This window comes from Muscardinus avellanarius (genome assembly GCF_963383645.1).
Source record: "Muscardinus avellanarius genome assembly, chromosome: 8".
Lineage (NCBI taxonomy): Eukaryota > Metazoa > Chordata > Mammalia > Rodentia > Gliridae > Muscardinus > Muscardinus avellanarius.
In genome coordinates this window covers 80,405,131-80,428,844 of record NC_137794.1, presented here as the reverse complement: position 1 = coordinate 80,428,844, position 23,714 = coordinate 80,405,131, and the positions used below count along the sequence as shown (strand labels likewise).

The window sequence follows — 23,714 nt, the reverse complement described above, 5'->3', positions numbered from 1 at the left end:
CAGACCTATTTTATATTTTTATTTGGAAGCAGGGTCTTTTAAGCCAGCAAGTCTGGCTTTGAACTTGCGTGATCCTCCTGTCTTCACCTCCCAAGTGTGGGGTTACATGCGTGTACCACCACGCCCGGCCAGAATTCTTTAAGTAGGAATACAAAAGAATATTTGGGAGGATGAGTGATATAATTATGAACTCAAAAGGATCTTAAAGCTCTTTGTAATTCCTATACATTTTCCAATAAGAATACTGAGATCCACATAGTTAATTAGCTCCCAGCTGATAGAATCAGAATACTTTGGAAGTTTAGAATGAAGCCGGGCGTGGTGGGGCACGCTTGTAATCCCCGCGCTTGGGAGGCGGAGACAGGAGGATCGCGCAGGTTTGAAGCCAGCCGTACTGGTGTAAGAGACCCTGTTTCAAAAATATAAAATAAAAATATAAAATAGGTCTGGGAGTGTAGCCCGGAGGAAGAAGGGCTTCCAGGAACCCCAGTACCACCACCAAAAAAAAAAAAAAAAAAAAAGAATGATTTAGTATACATGATCTACTGATGTCTAGTAAAACAAATATCCTGATACTTGGTGGCCATCTATATAATTATAGCAATATATAATTGACAAACAGCAACAACAATATGCTATTATATAGACTCAACCTCTCAGGAAGGTCTATGACCATGGAGAATACTTGATTCATTTTCTCTTTTTCTTAATGGAGTTTGTCAAACAATGGTTGGTGCTCTAGCCTCAACATCTTCTCTCCATGCTAAGCTCACATAGAAAATTTAAATGGGATAGGACTTTAAGAATCTGCCACATCAGTTTGGCAGCAAGTAAGATATTCATTCACAACAAATATTTTCCGTAACCTACGTATCTTTATAATCAAACCTAAAAAACTTAAACTAACAGAAGATGCTTCAGTGGAAACATGTAGGAATTGTGGCAATGAAGGAAGGACTGTGGAGTTAAAGAAAAACAAAACAAATATCCAGGCATGGTGGTGCAAGCTTGTAATCCCAGTAGTACTTGGGAGGCTGAGACAGGAGGATCACAGGTTTTCAGCCAGCTTCAGAAACTTGGAGAAACCCTGTTTCAAACTAAAAATAAAATAGGGCTGGGAAGAGAGCTCAGAGATGGAATGCCCCTCTCTCAAGCCCCAGCATACAAAAGACAAAAAACAAGAACAAATAAAAACAAAACAAAACAAAAAAAAAACCTTTGAGGCTAATATTTGACACTGACTAGCCTGTTATACTATGCACAGGACTGTAGAATGACTATGGTAAAACTTGCTTCATCCATCTCAAAAGGCAGGTAAAAGTCATGTAAGACAAAGATAGGAAAGTATCTAGGTACTGTTTAAGTCTATATTGATATAAATTATTGTTAATAATGGGCATAATAATTTATCTGCTTAGGACAAGGTTTGAAGCTCCCTTATTCCCATGAATATTTAATATTTTTATAAGAATCTGATAACTGTATTTGATGAGAGTATGTGTAATTGGTTTGTTTTAAAATGGTGCTATATCCTGCATCCAATTAGACTAAGGCAACAGGTTATTGCAATTTTTAAGGTTTTACAATAAGGAAATAAAGAGATTATGAAACAAATCATCCACCAATGAACAGATAATTCTCTTTGAAAAGATGACTAATGAAACAAATATGAAATCAAATTGCCAGAAAACCCAGAGATCACTTCTCTGGAGTGTCAGTTTTTGGAACCATCTGGGGAGTGGAGTTGGTGCTACAGAATGGCTCTACGAGTTGTTTCTACTCTTGGCCCCAGTGTAAGATGAGATAACCAAGTCACTTGCTACTCCAGCCACTCTTTTTCTACTTCAAGAATATGAGGGGTAAGCCGGGCGTGGTGGCGCACACTTGTAATCCCCCCGCTTGGGAGGCAGAGACAGGAGGATCTTGCAGGTTCGAAGCCAGCCTGGCTGGCTTAAAAGACCCTGTTTCAAAATACAAAAAAGTATAAAATAGGTCTTGGAGTATAGCCCGGAGGTAGAAGGGCTTCTAGGAACCCCAGTACCACACACACACACACACACACACACACACACACACACACAAAGAATATGAGGGGTGATATTACATAAATGGTTTTCAAAACCCTTCTGGACTATTAAAACATACTGTATAACTTAAACATGTGATTGGGATTGTATTTTCTATTTTTTTCTATAGTATTTTCTATCTCAGAAAATAAAACCAGCTGGAGCCAGAAATCTAGGATCCCTCCTCATCCCCATCTCTAATCACCCTTTCTCCTGGGTCTATCCCAATTAGCAACCAGAGGACTCTTTTCGGAAGAATAGTTGTGATCTTATGTGACTCCTGCTGTAGACACAGCTTGAAAGCTCATTGCACTTCCAATGTGCTCAGTTCGCTCCTTTTCTCATCCTCACATTTTGTCCAGTGAGGCAACAGTCCCATCTCCACTGCACAGAGAGAACTCCCCTCCTTTAAGCCTCCTCTGGCATTCTGTTTAACAGGCTTAATGAAAAGCGAGAGTCACAGGGAAGGCTGTTCATTAGGGTAGAAGATTTGGGTGTATGTTCTAGGTCTACCATTTAGGTCTGCATCATTTTGATCTACTCTTTAACAGTTTAGAACCTCAGTTTATACATTTATAAAATGGTTAACAATATATCATGTCATTGTTTTAAGGGTTACATGAGATAATAAAACACGTAAAAATAACTGACAGTTGCCTTTCTTTTCTCAAAACCCTTCATGACTTAATGATAACATAGTATCTGGGAGGCTAAGACAGAGGGATCACAGGTTCATGGCTAGTCTCAGCTACTTAGTGAGGCTCTCAGCTACTTAGTGAGATGCTTAGCAACTTAGTGAGACTCCAATTCAAAATAAAGAATAAAAAAATAGGGCTGGGGATGTATCTCAGAGGTAGAATGCTCTCCCTCCAGTATTGTTAAAAAAAAAAAAAAGGATATGAAGTGACTTTCAAGGCCAAGTTTTGGCAAGTGACATCTTCAGAGCTATCAAATAATGTTAGGAAAGGTTAACAACAGGCTGACAGAAGAATCCAAATAACTTGTTGACATCTGTTTGCCAAACTGGTGCTTTAAGTAGATTGGATTGTATGCTCCACATATTGGTCAAGGGGTTACCATAAAAGGTTTAAGAAATGCCTCAGAGAGATAGAAAAAAAGGCACTATTTTTAAACATACAATATTTTAGTGTTTGTTTGATAAAAGTAATTCCAGTTAACGAACTAATGTGAAAGTTCAGATATAGGAATTAATCAATGTGCCAAAAGTGGAAATCTGCTAAGCCAAACTATGCCACTCTGTTAGAAGCTTTACCTAACAATTCCAGCTACGTTTACAGTGCACATAGCATACTTCCTATAATTGTCACAAACATCATGCTACGTGATGGCTCCTATTTATTGGTAATAAATCTTAAGTCAAGAAAATACCGAGGAGCCTAATAAATTCTAGTGTTTTCAGTTAATCTTCCTTCTATTTCTGCTTCACCCACAAAGTACTCTCTACTGTCCCTATTTTCTGCAGGAAAAAAATGTGGGTATAGGTTAGGCTCATTGTAAATGAGCTAATTAATTTCCAACTGTATTTGAACAAATCTAAAAAAGAAGTACTGCACAGCTAAAAAATGAAATCTTAAGTGTTCTGATTTATGTTTAGCTAAAAATGTTTTTTCAATTTTCAATTTTAATTTTATATTTTCATATTTAATCACTGGGAAGGCATCAAGGGCAGACTTCAGGTGTGTTTTGCTCCCTTTTGTAATCCCCGCACAATATATATCTGTTTAATGAATTGATGAATTTATGCTATTTTCTTTAAGCCTAAGTTCAGTTTCAATTTTTTCCCCAAGAAGATTTATGTTTTTTTTTCTTTTAGCCTTTTAAATATGGTCTAAAAATTCCACGAAAATACACAGAGAAACTTATGGTTTTGATTTATAGCCCTAACCCTACATTCCTGAATTTTTGACTGACAGTGAGCTAAGGTAAGAGCATTCTATAATAAAGTTAGTTATTGATTTTAATACTGGAGAGACTTTAAGATAAGTTTCCTGCCTTCAGATAAATGAAAAAGTAGGAGTGTCATTATAAAATGTGTGCAACTGAACCACAGGATAAATGATTTATCTAACTTATACAGCAGAGGATAAATTAGAAATCAACTTTCCTGCCTTCCAATGTGTGATTTTTGTCACTGGAGTATAAATTCAAGAAAACATAGATTCTGAGAAGGTAATTCAAACTATGCAAGTCTTCTGCAATGAAGTTTATGAAGTTTCCTTTCATATCTCATCATTCCTACTCTAGTATTTTCTTTGATAAATCATAATATAGAGAGAATTTAAGTGAGAATCCATTGGAAACTCAGTAGTGAATGATTGCCATTATATGTTTGAAGTAAAATGAGTAAAATCTCATAATAGATGTTTCAATGTTATTTACATAGTATTATTTTCTAAAAATTTTTTATAAGACCCCCTCCTGTGCGAAAAAAAAAAGAAAAGAGAGATAGCACTGTTAATGTAAAAAAAAATCTTACTTGGTGAAGAAGGTAAAAACAAAGATGCCAATGAAAAATATTACATTGAGCTTGTCAAAAAAGAAGCTGAACATCTATCTGGGTTTGGTGGCACATGCTTGTAGTCCCAGTACTTGGGAGGTCGAGACAGGAGGATCGTACAGGTTTGAAGCCAGCCTCAGCTACTTAGTAAGGCTCTTAGCAACTTATGAGACGTTGTTTCCCAATAAAATATAAAATAGGTCTGGGAATGCAGTCCGGAAGTGGAAAGCCCATGGGTCTCATCCCTAGTACTACAAAAAAAAAAAAAGCTGAATTAAAATTCATAGCTTTTAATATGTTTAGTGTATCTTTATACCATCAAAAGAAGGAGGAAACAAGTAGTGTAAAGGATGCGCAGCCTTTCTAGTCAAGCACAATAGAAATCATTAATACTCTAGAGCCGTGAGTAGCGCTTCTGATGCTTCAACCTGCTTAGCTATGCCATCTCCTAGTACAGTCGACCCTCTGTATCCATGTTTCACAACCACATCCACGCACTAAAGCCAAGGATTCAAAATATTTTTTTCTAAAACTGTTTCTCTACTAAAGTTGTGTAAACTCTTTTCCTTTGTCATTACTCCCTTTTAGACACAGCAGGACAACTATTTACACAGCATTTACATAGTATCAGGCATTATAAGTAATCTAGAGATGCTTTATGTCTACCACTAGGTGTGTAGGTTATATGAAAATACTATATTATTTTATTATTTATCGTGTAATATTATATTACACAAAGGAAACGGACACTTGAAGATTGTTGTATCTTAGATGGGACCTGAAACAAATCCCTTGTAGACAGTGAGAGATGACTATATATAATAAACAAACACTTGAAAATGCGGTGCAAACAGAAAAATACAGAAACCTAAGAGCACTCACTACCTGGGTTTATCAAGTGATACTTGATATAAGCATCAGCGCTCAGTTATTATTTCTTTTACTTTACTATGTTTTTACTGTTTACTTCACTATGGTGAGCATACAGAGAAATAGCTAAAAACTGGTTTTGAACAGGGTGATAAGATTTATGATTCTCCTCTCCTTTCTAAACCCGTTAAATACCAATAGTCAACTTTTCCTATTGTAAATTTAAACATTAATTTTCTCTGTATTCCATGCACATTTGAACATCATTTCTACAGTGATAACTTAAAAGTAACATTTTCCCATTCAAATTCCATGCACCTCATTCTAACTACTGTCTTGCTTCTTTTTTCCTTTAGTCTTTTCTTCAATATCAGGATCTATGAATCTGATAGCAGAAGGTCTGTAGTTGCAAACATTAATAAAATCTATCCGTTAGAAACAGTTACTTATATTTTGTTTAATCTCTAATGGAAAGGGTTTCTCTAAATATTTACACCAGAACAGTTGTCAGAATGAATCCTGCAAAATTGCTGGCATACTCCCAAAAGAAGAGGGCTGGTGTGGAGGGAGGGAAGATGCTTGCTCATATAACTTTAAGCAACCCTAGAATTTCAGGGAGCTGTCTGCTAGAGTATGAAGGGTTTGTATTAACAAAAAGGTACTTCACTGTGCATGGAAATTCAAGTAAAGTATTTGAACAGCCACTTTATTTTATTGGTCTTGTAAAAATGAAACACTGTTTGCTTCAGGTTTAAAGAAAAGGAATTATATAAATTTCAGAAACCCAGCAAAGAAATTATCTTTGAAGGAAACAAACTTGCACAAGAAGTGTGAAGAAACACAAAAGTTATTTGGTACAACTTATTCTGGACTTGTTCTTTCCTTGAGTGCTAAGTGAAGTCAGAATACAAGAGTTGTATGATGGGGAGAGAACTAAGATTTGCCAAGATAAATGCTAAGGTAAATGCAGTAGTGTTTTATAAATTAACTCAGATGTCTCTGTGTTTGTTTTTTCTTTGGAAAATTCTAAAATTAAGACTGTTCAACTCATCTTAGCTGGAGTTTAGAGTTTGGGGAGTGGATGAGGACGTGATCTTGTGCTAGGAAGGATGAAGAAAATAAATGATCCTGGAAAATCACTTGATTTTAATTTGCGGTGTGTTTTTATCTCATACACTGTAGTGTTTCTGCCTAAAAGAATTAAGTATTTTGGTAAAAAACTATTACACAAAGGTGTCTGGGACTGTAAACACTCCAGTTATATAGTAAGAGAAATATATTAAATTTGGAGGCAAATAGTTTTAAATGAATTCCTGGAATGTTGGCAGGGTACGCATATATATGCTAAAGATGGTAACGGTAGCCTGAAATGGTTTGGAGTTCCTCTTACTTGGAATGAGATTATCAATAAATGTTTTGGAGTTCTCTTCCTTACTCAATTAGAAATTAGACTTCAAGGTAGGGGCACATGGTGCCCAGAGGTCTGAAAACACACCTCCGGGCACCATAGAATTATGGTCTGGGTCCTTGAGACCTAGTGCTGGGTATAATGGCAATGCTAGTGATTGTGCTAAGGCTAAGTGTGCATCTACATGACCTTGCGAGCCTAACTGGCAGCCAAGGGTGTCTCACTGATTTTTTTTTTTTTTAAGCTTGGATCTCCATGAAGTTCTGGATAGAATGCAACCTTTTTTTCCCTACACAAAAGACAGACTGGCCCTTTAAATTGCATTTGTGGATGACATAAAATGAGTATGTGAATTCAGGTCAAAGAAACTAAGGATATTGTCTTTGGGCCTTATTTTTCTTTTAGCAAACAATGAGTATACTTTTGGACTCTGGTTCAAAAACATCATCATAAACTGAAAAGCAAAATTCTATTCTGTAATGTATGTCCTTAGTTATTATGTAGCCAAGTAGCTTTTGTCTCTATCCTTTGTATTTCATGGCAAAACCTATCTACCACTCAAAGGTAGTACTAAACAGGCCAAAATTTTGCTGCTAAAAAAATTCTTCAATTCTTAATTATCTTATCAAAAAGTTCAAAATTAAAGAAAACTAAATGTATTCTTCTATATTGATCATAACAACAACCAAATTATTATAACTACTAGGTGTACAAAAAGCACAAGATAAGACTTAATTTGGCAAATGAAACCTGGAGATTACTAGTTGCCAGCAAAAGTCGACCAGAAAAAGAATTTAACTTCTACTCTGTGTAATTAAAATAAGCAACCCATCCACATGTTCAAACAGAAAACTAGTAATTTTAGCTCAGAGTAGTAATGACATGTACTAAGGTCATTTTAAATCATCAAGGAATTTGAAACTTTAAGGACAGTGACAAGCAGGAACTTTGTGTTTTTGTTCAATACAAGATCTATCAAATGAAGTAATAGGATATCCTTCTTTAGTATTTCAGGCAATGGTAATGGTTTCAAAGGCAAAATTTTACCTTGATTATGTAGCACAGATAACATTTGTCCATCTCAAATACATTTCTATGTAAAGATTTAACAATCTTCTAATTTCTCATATAATGAAAATTTACAACCGCACTTATTCATTGATCATTTCTTCTTAGCTGCTTTGCTTACAGCACTATGTTTCTAAAAGGTATTATATTAAGTACAAGTAAGTTTACTCTTGGACTTTTTCTAGCTCTAAAGACTCTAGAACTCCTGTCCTGGTAGAATCGACTACCATCTTGTTATTGCTAAATGTTCCTTCAAAAATATTTTATCTAAACTGCCCTGCAGATGTTTAAAGGCTTCCTCCCCTTCCCTTTCCTTCCAAGTCAGAGAGTTCTTTTTATGAAGACTTAGAATTCCTGAGGTTCTTTTTATCTGCTCAGGAAGAGAGGAGAAGACTGTGCGATGAGGACTGCAGTTCTCTTTGTGGGCTCTGCACCCACGCAGACGACAGGTGGTTTATGAGAGGATGCTGATGTGAACTGTGTACGTACTATGGCGCATTTCCATCTCTTGTGTGCTTAGAGTGAACAACCTCTTAAGGAAAGAAATAGGTGGAAATGCATTGTCTTCTGGTGGATTTTCTGCTGTCTGTAACTCATCATTGCTCCTAGTCCTTAGGGACAAGTAACAAGGTCTGACCATGGAGCAATGGCTCAAGCATGCTGCGATGACCCTCCTTCCAAGGCGCCTGGCTTTCCTCATTCTAATTACTTTTGGCAATTGTGGTTATTGGGATTTGGCCTACTGACTCATTGGAACCCAAATTTTCCCAAAGAGCCCCTTTAACAAGCAGAATTAAATCTGACAGGAAGCCCAGACTTCCACCTAACTTTTACATGGATCTTTCCCCGATTTATGGCAAGGCTAGGAAATTCTTCATGGACAAGCAATGAATAATAAACAAGATTTAATGAAGACAACTACTCAAAGAAGAGCACATTAGGAATGAAGCAAAACAGTAGGTTCACAAATAAATGACCTACCACAAAGCTTAATCCATTAAGATAGAGTTTAAACCATGCTATTTATAGGAGTTTTACTGATCACCAGTAGTGAATCTAAAGTTAGTCAGGAATTGTAAAAACTATAAAAGAAATGGATGTTTATGTTTTGTTAGGCAGTTTCCTAACCATTAGGATTGGGTTTTTCTAGCAACAAGGAGGATGCCTGGGCACATTACCAGTCGTCTGGTAAGATATTAAAAAAAAAAAAAAAACAGTTGTTTATTATTTAAGTAGGTTTGAGACAAGATTTGAGCATGGCTGATCCTCATTGTCCATACCTGCTCTGTGCTCCCCCTCTTGCCACAGCACAGTCGTGAACATGCTAACCATGTGCCCCGCCCCAGCTCAGCGTTCTTTAATGTACAGAGCCAGTGTGTAATTCACGATGATCATGTCTGACTGTGTGTACTTTGTTCTCTCTTAGACACTTCGACCCGGACAATTCCCTGTCAGGTCGTCCTGCCTGCACATAGCAGTGCCTCAAGTTTATCAATACTTATGAAAAACAATGCAGAACTATTAGATCACTCTATGTATGTATGTATGTATGTATGTATGTATGTATGTATGTATGTGTATTGGGAATCGAAACCAGAGGCATTCTGTCAAGCTTTTCACTTTAAAAATGGGGTCTGGAGCTGGGCATGGTGGCGCACGCTTGTAATTCCCGTGCTTGGGAGGAGGAGACAGGAGGATCGCGCAGGTTCGAAGCCAGCTGTGCTGCCTTAAGAGACCCTGTTTCCAAATAAAATATAAAATAGGTCTGGGAGTATAGCCTGGAGGTAGAAGGCCCCTGGATTCCATCCCCAGGATCACCAAAAAAATGGGGTCTAAGTTGTTTAGGGTCTTGCTAAGTTGTTGAGGTTGGCCTCCTGTCTCAGCCTCCCAAATACTAGAATTTCAGAATTGAGAATTACTATATGAAGGTCATAAAGCAATAATTCTGAGTTACTATTAATGCTCTTGGTAAAAGAAATATAAATAGATTTTATGAAGCATCATAAAGATAATTTTTCTGGACAGCAAAATCTAGCCAGTAAAATATCTATTGTAGTTATAAATTACACAGAAAGATTTTTATATTTAACGATAAAATTATAGATTTTATCCACATTCTCATGCCTAAATTAATCTTCTTTTGGATATGGATATGCGTATGATATTTAGGAAGAGTAATTTTATAATATTTTAAATAAACAGCAACTTTTGATGTGCAAGAAGCATCAGTAGGGCAGGCTTCAGGAAAGAGAAGAAAGAGATCATATGTAAAAATGCTTGAATATCAGAAACCACTTGCTTGGTAAATGTTGGGAAAAGATTGGTGGTTTGTCTCATGAGGAATAAGAAAAAGTAACCAAATAATAGAGAGAGATAAAAAAAGAAAAATGCAAGGTAAGATTTGAAAATATACTTCAATGGTTGCTTCAAGTCCCAATCTTAATAGTAGTTATGGAGAATAAAACCAAAGGTCTTGAGTTTTGGAGTTGGACCTGGATTGGAATCCAGGTCCTTTTCCTCTCCCCATCTTCCCTGAGCAATGAAATAAAGTAAGACTTGTGACACATTCCTTTTAGGGTGAGTGAGGACTAAATGAAGTCATTTTTCAAAAACATCAAGTAAAGGTTTTGCTATTCACAGGTGATTAAAACTTGGAGGCTATTCAAATAATACTTATGATAATATTCACTTTGGAAACAAATATAAGTATATAAGATAAATCATATTTGATGATATTAGTGGCTTTGAAAGATATGAAGCTATAGTTTAATTTAACATGCTTTGACATACTATTTTACCTCTTACTTGCAATATATAACTGATATCCCATCTAATTACATGATAACACTTGTCACTTGACTGTATTTATACCTGTGATATCCCTTTGCAAGAGAAAACATAACAGTAAGAAACTACTGGCTTTTTTTTTTTACCAACTTATTGAGCATATGTTGAGAAAATAGTGTTCTAAAATAAGAATCTCACAAATTCTGTTATTTTATATTGTGTGGTGGTGGTTTGTATTCTGTGGTTATAAAATGGGTGCTGATTTACCACTTACTCTCAGGAATGTACTTTGTATTAGGGTATAATTATAAATATGCTTACCAGATAGTTTTCTGGGGACCATTTTTGGGAGCGAATAGAGTGTATTATATTATTGTATATACATTTTTGAAAGAAATTATAAATCTAATGCATGCTCTTGCACAGGACTCAGAAGAAGACTAGAAGGACAGACTGCTTCTGACATAGGTCTGAAGTGAATTAAAAGAAACAAACAGCAACAACAAAAAAAGCTTGGGCTTGGCTAATACTGAGGCTGGAAATTACTAAGCCGGAATGTTGCACTGCGTCAGTGAACTAAATTCCTTCAAGTTTTATCCTATCTTAAAATTCTTTTGTTTTACAACAACAGCACACTTTGTAGAGAAATCTGTTTGAAAGTAGAATGCTACTGTTATAAACAGATGCTAGCTCTAAATGGGATGGCTCAAAGAAACATTTTTACAGTTTATGGAAACTCAATTTTTATTATCATAAAGTTTTTAAAATCTCATAACCTGTGTGGCAAAGTAACATAGTTCCACAGGTAAAAAGACTGTTAAGTATAACCTTCAACTACAAGATTTGGAAAATTACAACTGTATCTCAAGTGCCAGTGATCAGTCTCTTATGTAATATAGAGAGCACTATAAAAATGAGAAACAAGAGTGAAAATGATATATTAAATCATTTAAAGTGGACAGAATGCCGGGTGTGGTGGCGCATGCTGTAATCCCCGCACTTAGGAGGCTGAGACAGGAAGATCACACAGGTTCAAAGCCAGCTGCGCTGGTTTAAGAGACCCTGTTTCCATATTTAAAAAGTATAAAAATAGGTCTGGGAATGTAGTCCGGAGGAAGAAGGGTTTCCACGAACCCCAGTACCACCAAAAATAAAATAAAATAAAATAAAGTGGACAGAGTGATTTAGTGTAATTCATTTTAATTTATCCTGTTACAAATAATGATTCTGAATTTTTGCAGTGCAAACATTTTTGATAATAATAAACAAATCATCATGAGATTTTTAGCTTTCGTGTCCAACTATCTCCTTTATATGGGTGACTTTAAAGTTCTTAACTTCACAGGCCATGGTGGAGCACTCTTGTAATCTCAGCATTCGGGAGGCGGAGACCAGTAGATCTGTGTTTGCGGACAGCCTCAGCTAATTAGTGAGGCCCTTTGCAACTCAGTGAGACCCTGTTTGAAAAAATAAAAATGACTAAAAAGTAGGGCTGGCAGTGTAGCTCTGAGGTAAATGTCCCTGGGTACCAACAAATAAATAAATTAATAATATATAATAAAGTGCTTAGCTTCAGCCCATGATACTCTCTGAAACTAGTTCTGATTTCCTAAACATGCTACTGGCTCCTCAAAGTAAAGACAGTTCAAAAGAAAAATAAGCTTTCTACAAAACCTATTTTCCTGTCATTGTGTTTGCTTCTATCATTTTCTATTCAACAGTAGGAGTCATTCCTTATAGTCTAAAGCTGAGTGCAAAATAGGACCCTCTGTCCCTTTCCCTTTTAAGTTCAATTAATTGCCAATTATGTTCAATTAATTTGGTCAATACAAATTATCTGCTATATATAATCTCTTGCCCAGTCATTCATGGTCCCCAGCATAAGGTCTTTTGCTTTAAATCGAGACTATCAGAATCAGCTCTTCCTTAAGGCCACAGGCCATTTCTGAAAACCTGCTATGGTGGGGAAGCTCTGAAGCATTCCTCTGCTTGGTATTACAAATTGGCTTCATGTGATCTAAGCCCAAGGACATGACGGTCCTGCCATGGACTGAAGATGCTGTCTGATGCTATCGCAATGGTATTCAGACACTGGAAATTATGAAAGATGAGGCATATCATGATTAACTCATTCTCCAGTTTGGTAAATTACTAGCAAATCTTTATATGATGAACCTTATGTGATAAATATACCTTAGTAAATAAATGCTCATACTGAATTTCATTCTTTATCTATGATAGTTGAATAAAAGAAATAAGTTTAGAATTCTTTATCTCCCTGGTCATAACTTATGTTCGCGTACCAAAAGATCCAAAATGGAGGAGACAAGCAGGATGACTTAGAACTAATTTTTTTTTTAAATCAATCTCCTCATTTCACAGTGGAAGAAATATGGCCTACTTTTGTAGAGACTTGCCTACATTATCCAATATTAGTAATAGTGCAGGACTGAGAAGCCAGGTTTCAGCTTCTCAGTTTACTCTTCTCAGTGTACACTGAGGATATTCTCTTCTCAGGTCTCGGTCTTTACCATGAATTTGTGATTGAAAGTAGAATGCTACTGTTCATGAAATTACTATTCATTAAATTCTTAAAGGTTAAATATAACACTAATAAGGTAGTGCTTTGAGGAAAATATTTTGCATAAAATATAAAAACAATTATGAGCTATTAAATCTACTTAACTGGGCAATTATATTATTTAGTACCACTGGATCTTCTTTTAAGAAATTCCAAAAGAATTTTAGTGACAACAGATGATAACTAGTCCCTTGCCAAGATAACAAAGAAGGCAGAAATTCTCTTATCAGATAAGAGACATCTAAAAATGAGTTCTTAAATTATTCAAACTGTGCACCTGTGAAAAGATTTTAGGTATTTTGTTTAAAAGTTTTATGTTGTTAAAACTCTGGGGATAGAAAATGGGATTTGTTAGCACTCAACGACACATTGATTCCCAGTAACCTCACAGTCCTTGACAATGAACATTCCAGTATTCTTAGCATTACTGGACGATTGCTTTCATCAGAATGCTGGTAACATTCCTGAATGGAAAGATCTGATGGCATGAGTTAAATAAACAGGAAAAATAGGTAGCGCCTTTTACAAATGTCTATTTTATACTTCATAAAATTTAATTGAAAGCATTTAATATTTTGTCCAACAGATGGTAAATTTTAAGACAATCCTGTTAATCCTTGAGAAAAGTTCACAACAAAGAAGCAATCTACGTTTTCCCTCAAAAGCAAGAAAAAATTGCCATATAAATGATAGCACAGGGCTGGAGATGTAACTCAGTGGTAGAGCCCTTGCCTAGCAAGAGTGAGGCCCTGGCTTCAATCTCCAGTACTGAAAAATAAAACAAAATAACAAATAAAACACTTATAATTTTTGAAAGAATGTCAGTATACAATGCCCTATTAGGAGAAAAAATAATTTCTAACCAAGTCAGATATGCAATTTCAACACACTGTCTTGCATGATCTGTACCAACCTTTCCAAAATGAACAATGTTTTCCTAATGGTAACCAAAGATGATTCTTACATTTCATGAAATTAATATCCATTGTTGTGGCATTTCAAGAATTCTTTACTTGGAAAGGGAAATTTTAGGGAGTGGGGATGGAATGTACACATGAATAATGAGGAGGTGGAGGGAGGTCAGGGCAATGTATAAAATGAAACTTTTGGATAGAGAAAAGAGGAAAAGATGATTTAGTAAATCTCTATATCAATTATAGGTTTGTTTTTGATAGTCCATCCTGATAATTGCAGAGGGATCTATTGGTCTCAATGTTACACAAGGTTCTGAGAACTTTATATTACTTAGGATTAAAAGAACCATTGCATCTTAAAAAAAGATGAAACATTTCACTAAAAAAAGCCTTTAGACAGTTAGTAGCAATCTGGAAATTCCTGTCCAAATTCAAATAATCTAAAATGATCAAATGACGAATAAGCTCATTTTGTAGTAGCAGAGCAAGAGTTTTCCCATAATAACTTGAAAATCAAATTTTACTACATGTCGTAATTCCCATTCATTGCTTTCTGGGGACCTAATTTGTAGAACATTGAATACCAGGGAAATCATTACTGGAGAAACAACTTTGCAAAGCTTATCTACTTATAAGTTTAAATACTGTTCATATTTAATGCTTAAAGGAATATTGGAATAATTGCAGTAAATAATTTTTACACTCCCAATTACTCAGAATAACTTGGGACTAAAATACAGAATTGCAAAATTACTATATCTAATGTGTAGTAGAATCCTTCTATTAAGTAATAAACCAAAAACTAAAATAACAGCAGGATATTTTAGAAAACAAGCCTAATCGTGTATTGATGATTAAATTAGAACTCACAAAAATAAAGGTTTTGGCTTGGATTTAAATATTGCCACTACTGTTTGAGTTTGAAATTTTTAATATACACAAATAACACATATGGCACAAAATACACTGTTTAGAAAATTTTGTTCATGTCTCTATCTGTAAATGTTTTTTTGAAAATAAGATAGATTGGTAACAATTATAGACAGGTGAGAAAAATGTATTATAGCCAATAATCAAACTAAACTTTAACTCAAGAATAATTTTACAAAATGTATAATAGAATTAAAGTTTTTATCAGTTATCTTGTTATTTTCCACAGTTAGCAATATAATTACCAAAATTATATCAGAACCTCATAGAATGACTCAACACCTGAAGCAATGTCATGAACAATGATCGGTATATTCCATAATTCTCTTTTTATTTTATAACCATAGATAACATCTTCTTTGTAATCTTGCTTCTTTTTTCAGTCTTCTTTATAAAAAAAACTTTAAAAGATTTTATAGACTTGCGTTTAAAAGTGCATTGTAATTACTATGTAGATAATGGTTTTAAATTTTGCATTTATCTGGAATCTGAACAGTTGAAACCCAATTCATAGATGACAGCAAAGAAAAATGATACTAACTCTTATCTGATGTTTCTAACAATAGCCTTCTGGCACAGTAAGATTCTACAGTGTCTTCTGGGTAATCAAATAGTATTATATTTTATTTAGCAAGCCTCAATATTTTAATTTTTTGGTAGTGCTGAGCATTGAACCAGAGTCTTGGGTATGCTAGGCAAGTAGTCTACCACTGAGCTATACTCCCAGCCCAAGTCTCACTGTTATTTTAGGTATTTAATTATTTTACATTGGCCACCATTTATGTATTTATATATCTTTATCTCAGCTCAAAAAATTTTAGCCAAGAATAGCTTGTTCTCCAAACATATTAGAAAATGGATGGTCTTGACAAGATCATCAACTTTATTGCTTAATATGTCTGATATCTTCCTTATGACATGGATCAGGGTATAAATGCATGAAGAACTCTGAAGCTCATGGCAGAAAACAGCTCCATTGATTCACTCTAAGGTTTTATGCAGGTTACTTAACCTGAGTCTCAAGCCTTTTCTTTGTGAAATAGGGAGATGAATACCTGCCCTCACACTTCAAGTGATTACTCTGTGATCCAAGCAAATAATCCAAGTGAAAATGTTGCATACCACTAAGACGTTGTGATGGTGATGATGATGATGATGATGATGATGAGGAGGAGGAGGAGGAGGAGGAGGAGATGACTATAGCAAGCTGATTTTTAAAATTTGTTAACATAGAGCCTGCAACTCAAAGTTTCACTCTAAGAGCTGCAACTGCTGATCTGGGAAAAGTTAAAAACTGAGTTCAGAGTTTTGAGTGAGCGTCCTGTACTTAAAGTTAAGGCTCTCCTCTAAAAACACTGCTGGATCGAATTTTTTGAATAAAGATTGCTTTTATTTTTATCTTGAATAAATGTAGTGTTGTCTTTTGGAGCTGTTTGGCAATCAAAATAGAGAAAATGTCAGTGTGTATTTATTCACCATATTTAAATAAAGTAGAAATTAATGGAATAAGTATGGTTTCAAGGAGATAGGGGAATACTGACATAGCTTTATCTGCTATTTATGAGGACAGGCCATGGTTCTTTATACCTGACAATAGTTAACACTGAAAATGAATGTTTGCCTCCAAGAAACTGTTACTAGAATTCAAGAGACTGTTTTAAAAAACGTTGGAAGCCAGTTCTTACACTTTAATTTTCTACCTCTATCTTTAATAGTGTGTTTTAAAGTTTAGGAAAGTGAGACTATTTATCTGCACGCTAGAAAAGGAAACTTTAAAAAAGTATTCGCTCTAGTTGTATGCTGAAGAAAACATAGGAACGTGGGTCTCCTAAAATTATGTTTGACCACTAGCTTGTTTTTAATTTCCTAGCTCTTATTAAAGAAACCTTTTTATTCTTCGGTTTACAAAGGAAGCAATGAAACACATAAGTTTGTGAATCTGCAGTTCGATTCTGAGTTTCTGGATATATAACAAGGATGTTTCTATTTTCTATTTCTTTCCCATTCTCCTTTTGGTTTAGGCTGCACCTGCCAAAAGTCTGTCTCCTCCAAAGACGCAAGGGGTCGCCCCTCTCCAAGGATTGCACCAGCAAACGTAGCCGCAAAACGCAGATGAGACTCGAGGTTCGAAGGCTCCGGGAGCATCCTACAGGAACTCTTTCTCTCTCCTACACCCACTCCCACAGAATCATTGAAATTCCAATTCAATTCCACTCAATCCCTCTTTCTTCCCCGCAAAACAACCAGAGGGCGCCTTTGATTTGGCCTTGAGACGATTAAGGCGGGTCGGGAAGCAGTCCGCTCTATTGACTCGGCTATTCCTCCCTAGTCCCAGCCTAGAGGTGCACCATCGAGCTGCGCCCCGATCTTTCTGCACAGGGGTCTTCTCGGGGGGGGGGGGCATGGGGACACAAAAGGATAGCAAGATTTCTGTTCAGGTGCCTTCCTTCAGAAACCGAAATGCCACTGACCCTGCCCCGTCCTGGCAAGTGTGTGACTCCTGGTTTGGGGGTGTGGGGTGGGGTGTCCCCGTGATGTGAAGGAGGGAATGGATTGTGGGTGCCCAACGGGCTCGGGATCCAAAAACAGATGAAAATCAAGAGACTGGGCTTCCTCTCTGCCTCTGTTTCCCCACTGGATTTCCCCAGAAGGACACTGAGGGGAGAGGAGGTGGGACCTTCTGGAGGGAAGCAGCGCGGAGTCCCTCCTTCCTAAGGCGGCCGCAAAGCCCCAGCGAAAGAGTGGGTGGGGGACTTACGAAGAATACACACCATTCAGAGGCCAAGAATAATAAATCGGACGCCCTGACAAGTTTGGTTTAAGTCCTCCTGCACTCTGCTACGCGATCCTAAGGCGGTGAGGCCGGCCGGAGCCCCTGGAGCTCGGGCCCAGCCATGGTTTTTAAAGGCAATTTCCAGGTGAATCAAACCTTGTCTGGCCGAGGCCCGTGGTACAAAGGGAGCTTTCAAGGGACCCTCACGCCCAGGGGCAGGGCAGAGACAAACAGCGGCGGAGAAGCGATTACTAAATTTCCATCTCACACAAGCCAGTGTTGTGTCCGCAGAGCGGCCCCCGGGTCCGACCCCAGGGGCTTCGCGGGCCGGAGCTTGGGGAGGGATCCGCCCCGGGGAGGAGGCGCGGCCGCGGGTCGCCGGCTGTCCAGCCTCGGAGGTCGGAGCCGCCCAGGCAAAGCAGAGCTCCCCGAGCCCCAGGAATTCCCGGAGAAGTTTCTTCCTCCGTTTCCCCCCGCCAGCGCCCCTAACGATGTAGCCAAGGTCGCCCTTGGCTCAAAGATCTGCGAAGGGACTCCCCACACGGGACGGACACCGGAGCTGCGCGCGCGGCGCTACCCCGGAGCAAGTCAAGCCCACACCCTCGCATCTGTCCTAGTCTCCAAAGGACGCCACCTTCCAGAAGAACCAACCTGACTTTGGGCCTCCTAGGTTTGGGGAAGGCGGCGCCCAATTCGTCCCAGTTAGGGCACTGTTTGGGGAAGCCGTCCCGAGCAAGTCTCCCAAGTCAGAGATGGGGGGCAGCGAGGAGGCAAGCGCAAAGGTTGAGGGGGAACCCATTTTCAGCATGTCTCTGTCTCAGGGGGACCACTGGAAAGGCACTGAGTTGGCAAAAGCGCTCGCGTGTGACATCAGACGGTAGCTGGAAAACCCCACATCTCCGGGTTTGCTCTGAGTACAGACCCCCAGGCACCGGACCTCAGGCATTTCTGCAAACGCAGACGGCGAATCCCCTCCGTCCTCCGCGCGGTCGCGGGGAGCGCCCCGGCGGGATCTCGCCCCCCAGTTCTCCGCCCGCCCCAGGGCTCTGCGCCACCCGAGCGCAGCCCGGGGCCGGGTCAAGGTCTCCCAGCGCGGGGCGACCGCGCCAGGCGAGCGGACCCCCGGCAGCTCCTCCCCTGCCGCTTACTCGTGGCCAGGGGCATCCCGCAGACCCGGAGTCCTAGCTGCCTGGGGCTTGAGGCCTCTGTCCGAGCCTCTAAAGAAAGCACGAACCCCTAAGCGGGTCTGACGAGGGACCCAACTGTCCCCAAACCTGAAGTTAGCAGGGGGCGGGAATCACACCAGCGCCTGCCCGCCCGCGGGACTCCAGCACTCGCGAGGATGCTGAGGGAGACAGGGCGCCTTCAGTATCCCCAGAGCCCAGAGTCATCTCCTCCGGGAGGCGTGGGGCGTCGAAGGGAGGAATTGTTACCACTGGGAGCAGGCAACGGACAGGCAAAGCGACCCGACAGGTGAACGCGGCCGGAGGGAGCAAACGCGCAACCCCCCCTGGACTTACTTCTTCGCTGGCGCCTTCCCCGGGAGGCGTTTTGGCTGCCGATGTATTCCATAAAGTTCAAAATGATAAAAAACCAAGAAATCAGTCGCAAGTGCATAGTAACCCAGTAGTGTTTCCCTTCTTTTTCTCCTTTTTTCCTTTTTTGATTGTTAATTACACTTAATGTTAAAAATATATATATATATATGTAGGTGTTAGGCGTATCTACACGGAGAGAGGGAGAGGGAGATAGCCCCAGCAGCGGGACTTCTCCACTCAGATCCACACGGCGTGCTGGGATGGCAAGCGAAGCGGGATGGGTGGACAGGGAAAACAACTATTGTACTTTCAAATTGTCCCAACACCGAACACTGACGGCTCCGCTGGGTGGCTGTCATCGCCGCAACCGAGGGTTCCAGGAGCCGCAGGGGCGGCCGCAGGTAGCATGGTGCGCGGCGGCGGGCGGGATCCGGGCGGCGGCGGCGGCGGCCCTGGGGCTCAGAGGCTGCGGCTGCGGCTGCGGCGGGGGCCCCGGGAGCGCAGGGGAGCGGGCGCCGTCGGCACCGCGGCCATGGCCAAGGGGCGGCGGAGAGACCCCGAGCTGCTTCTGGCGTTCGCGAGCAGGAGCCGCTTCAGTGTTGGGCTGGGCTGGGGAGAACACCCCATAGGAGAGGAGGGGGGAGGGAGGAGGGAGGGAGCAGGGAGGAGGGGGCTGGGTGCGGGGGGCGGGGGCAACTCGGGGGCGGGGAAGGAAACTGCTGGAGCAACAACCCTGAGCGACCTCAATAACTTTCAATTTCAAGAGGGAAAGAGGGAGCTGGAAAAATACAGGCGTTGCGATTTGGCAGAGGCTCGGGAAGAGGCGCCTAAGGGGTCCCGGGTCTGCGGCGGAGCATCTCTGGATGCGGCGGAGACGGCTGGAGAACGCCAGCTGGGGGAGGGGGCCGGGTGCGCAGAAGAGCCCCTCGGGAGGGCAGCCCGGCAGGGGAGAGGTGGGCACCCTCAGGCTGTAGTGTTGGGGCGGAGGGTCCACCTCCACAGTCCGGGGCTTCAGGCTGGGCGAACCCTGCTCTCGGGGGGCCATTCCCACTCAGTCCGAGCGACTGGTTCCGGGCAGTCCGGCCCTTGCCCCTTTGGCAGAGCGTTGGAGGGTTTCTGGCCGCGGACTCCTTCCTTGCTCTCCTTAGTCATTCTTCCTTTCCTCCTGGCGGGTAGCCAGGAGGAAACCTAGGCGGTCAGTGGGCCAGCTTGGCCTCGGGTTACCTGCTCGGAAACGGGAGGACCCAGAGGCGTGTGCGTTAAAGACCCTCTGGCTGAAAACGCTATTGAACTGCAACTGTCTTCCAAACCCAGCCTTTGCCCAGGCGCTGGAAGATTCCTCCTCCCCTCAGGCGGTTCCCTCAGCAGTCAGCCCGCCCCGGGTCTCCCAATGTTCTAGAGAAGATCTTTTGGGAAGTTTGTTGCCCCATCTGGGCGACTGAGAATATAACATGGGAAAATTTCCCCTGTTTTGGGGGAGGAGAAACTCCTTTATTTTCTGTTTCCAGCTCAAGTGGGGAGCAAGGTTCCCCATTCCACAGATGGGTGAAAGGACCCAGGGCTGGCGCTTTGGGGCAGTGTGCACCCAGGCTGTTGCTTCCCGACTATTTTCTCCAGGAACACAGGCCATGGACTTTTTAATAGTTACTGAAGAAGTACTTAGTTGAAGATCACAAGCCCCCAAGGCGTTTAAAATATAAACGTGCCCTGTGTGTATTTAACAGAATATCTGAAGGGCTATATATGTCTGCAGTGCTACAGCTTTAGGCAGCACCGAACTAGAGAGGCCACTTTGAAAAACTGTCTGCTTCATCTTGCTAGTTTTTGTGCTCATATAATTTAGATTTTGAAAGTGGCCAAAGTCTTGCTAGAAAACAAGATTTATGAGATTGCCTTCAATTTCTGTGTCAATAAATGGAGAGACAAAAGCTATCTTCCCTATCTGACCTATCTTGCAAGCTTGCCAGATTCCCCATTGTTTTGATTATGGAATCCTTTAGTGGTGTATTTGTTATACACCCCAAAAGGAGGATTGAGGAGATGAAAATTCTTGGGTGCCAAATGAAGGAAATTTGAAATATGCATTTTATTTTCAAGGCACCCAAAACTAGAATCTGCGAAACTGGCCTGTTGATATGAATACGTTAATTAAATGTCATTTATTATCATGCACATATGTGTTAGAATTTTGAAAGTATGTATAACTTTCTCCAGGTTTGATGTTATGAAAGAAGGCAATAACCCAATCAATATTATGAGCCTTATGCTCAAGAATTCCCCATACAATATTCCTCTTCTTGTGGTGGAGCTATCTTCTGAACATCCTGCGGGTGCACAGCCCCACTCACACCTCCGTCCATTGCATAACATCTTGCTGTATAAAACCGAGTTTATCGTTTTGAACCAGAAAACTTAGAGATGACCAGACAATTCCAATAATGATTATCTAGAAAAGAAGTCACTCTATTTTTCTGTGTCTGTCCCCATCAACTTTGCTTTCTTTCTTGCTTAATACCTCAAGATCCTGAATATTTGCACCACAAAATGTGGGGGATTTAAAGGTTATGGTAGACTCCCTTTGAAAATGACTCCAGAGATGGGCTTTCTAATCCAGGATACTTGAGCTGGATGGGATGAAACTGCAAAAGGGATGTAAAAAAGCAATTTGGTGAACATCGGGGAAATAAACATGAAGAAAGACACTCTTCACTGTGTGTTGTGTAGACATATGTTAGTTTGGATGAGGACAGGAATGGCAGTGTAAATAAATAAACAAGCCCAGGAAGAAGCTCCAGTTCTTGAGCTATCCCAGAAAAGAAGTGGTAGATGAAGAGGGTAGGAAAAATGTGTCAAGAAATGAGCACTGCTCAGAGGGAGCATACGGAAAAGATTAAATAAGTGAGGAGAGTATTCTTTCTTTCTTGGTGCTATGCCTTAGAATAACTTTTTCTTTCTCGGATCCCTGTTACCTTACTATTGAATGTGTGTTTATTTGCCTGGCTGGGTCTTGCATTCTCTTAACCATCCCAGGAGCTTAAGGAAAGCATGCCATGGCCTATTCTGTGCAACTTATATCTATATATATTTTTTCTCCAATAAAGAAAACAACACTCACAGAAAGCCTGTGGCTGTCAATGGATTTCAGGAATCAAACCTAAAGCAAGTTAAAATCCATAGGCTCAGCAGAAAGGTCAACAGTTGCTTCTTATTTTTCTCACCTGAAAAATTATCAGTCCCCGGGAATTTGGATAACCAGGAGTTTAAGAGACTCAGGCCAAGAGAATAGTGTAGTTTTGGATAAAGATAGAGGGTTAAATATATCCAGACTAGTTATTGCAATTTCTCTTCTCTCTTCTACGGCCTCCCTGAGCCGGGCAATGACAACAGTAATGAGTTATTTTTATCCACTTGCAGTAGTGGCACTTTAAGGAAAGAAAATGATTGTCATATTGTTGAATCCATACAGCAAATATGTGAAAGGGGGAGTGCTCCAGAAAGAGAGAGCAAGCCCAATACTTTGGAATGGGATATAACTAGTAGTGATGAGAGATGTTTGGCAAAGTTGGAGCTGACATCAGTCATTATACCACAGAGCTAATATGCAGATCCTGAAAATGCTCAACTCTCCAGTTGCTTGAATCTGCAGACATCTGAGTGAATAAGTCAAACAGGGTACTGTTGGCAGGGTCTATGTTACTTTCTCAGTTGGAAGTCATCTCTGAAACATAGAGAAGACAGCAGCATTTAAAAGCCATTGATATTAGTAGATGAAGTATGAGTATTTTTAGAGAAAGAACAGAGGTAAAATGATTATAACAATTTAGAAAGTGATTCAAGGGCTATATAGCAATAAAAAACTGAGGAAATCAAGACATATGATGGATTGCTTTCTGTCAACCCAAAGGAATGTTCTTCCTCCCAGATGAAGTTATGGGACATTTATGTCCCATAATGAAACATGTCTTATGTTTCCAAACTTCTTTCTTTCACAAAAAATTAATTGTTGGGATCACTTACAAAGTGAATATCCAAAGCATTCACTATAGAGCCTTTAATACCGGAGAACATTTTGCTTGTTTAGAAAGCCTTAATATAAAGACAGTGTGTTGCAGTAAGAAAGGGTGCTGGATAGGAGATCTGGGCATCACGATGAACTCTTATTCTGTATTTTTACTGAGTCTCAGGTTTCTTCACTGAAAAATGAGGAAATTCAACTAGTTGATTTCCAAAGTCCCCATTAGATTAAAAAATAATGGTATAA

General features: G+C 39.8%; 1 protein-coding gene across 1 annotated transcript in view; it reads right to left on the bottom strand.

The window, feature by feature from the left end:
* The window catches only part of RSPO3 (R-spondin 3), a gene marked incomplete at both ends in the record, with an annotated part of 80,584 nt that extends 61,052 nt beyond the window's left edge, over positions 1–19,532 (bottom strand). Inside the window, one exon of the mRNA XM_080699957.1 lies at positions 19,436–19,532. Within this exon, the coding sequence (XP_080556083.1) occupies positions 19,436–19,532 (97 nt within the window). The remainder of the gene's footprint in view (positions 1–19,435) is intronic.
* Positions 19,533–23,714: the final 4,182 nt, after the last annotated feature.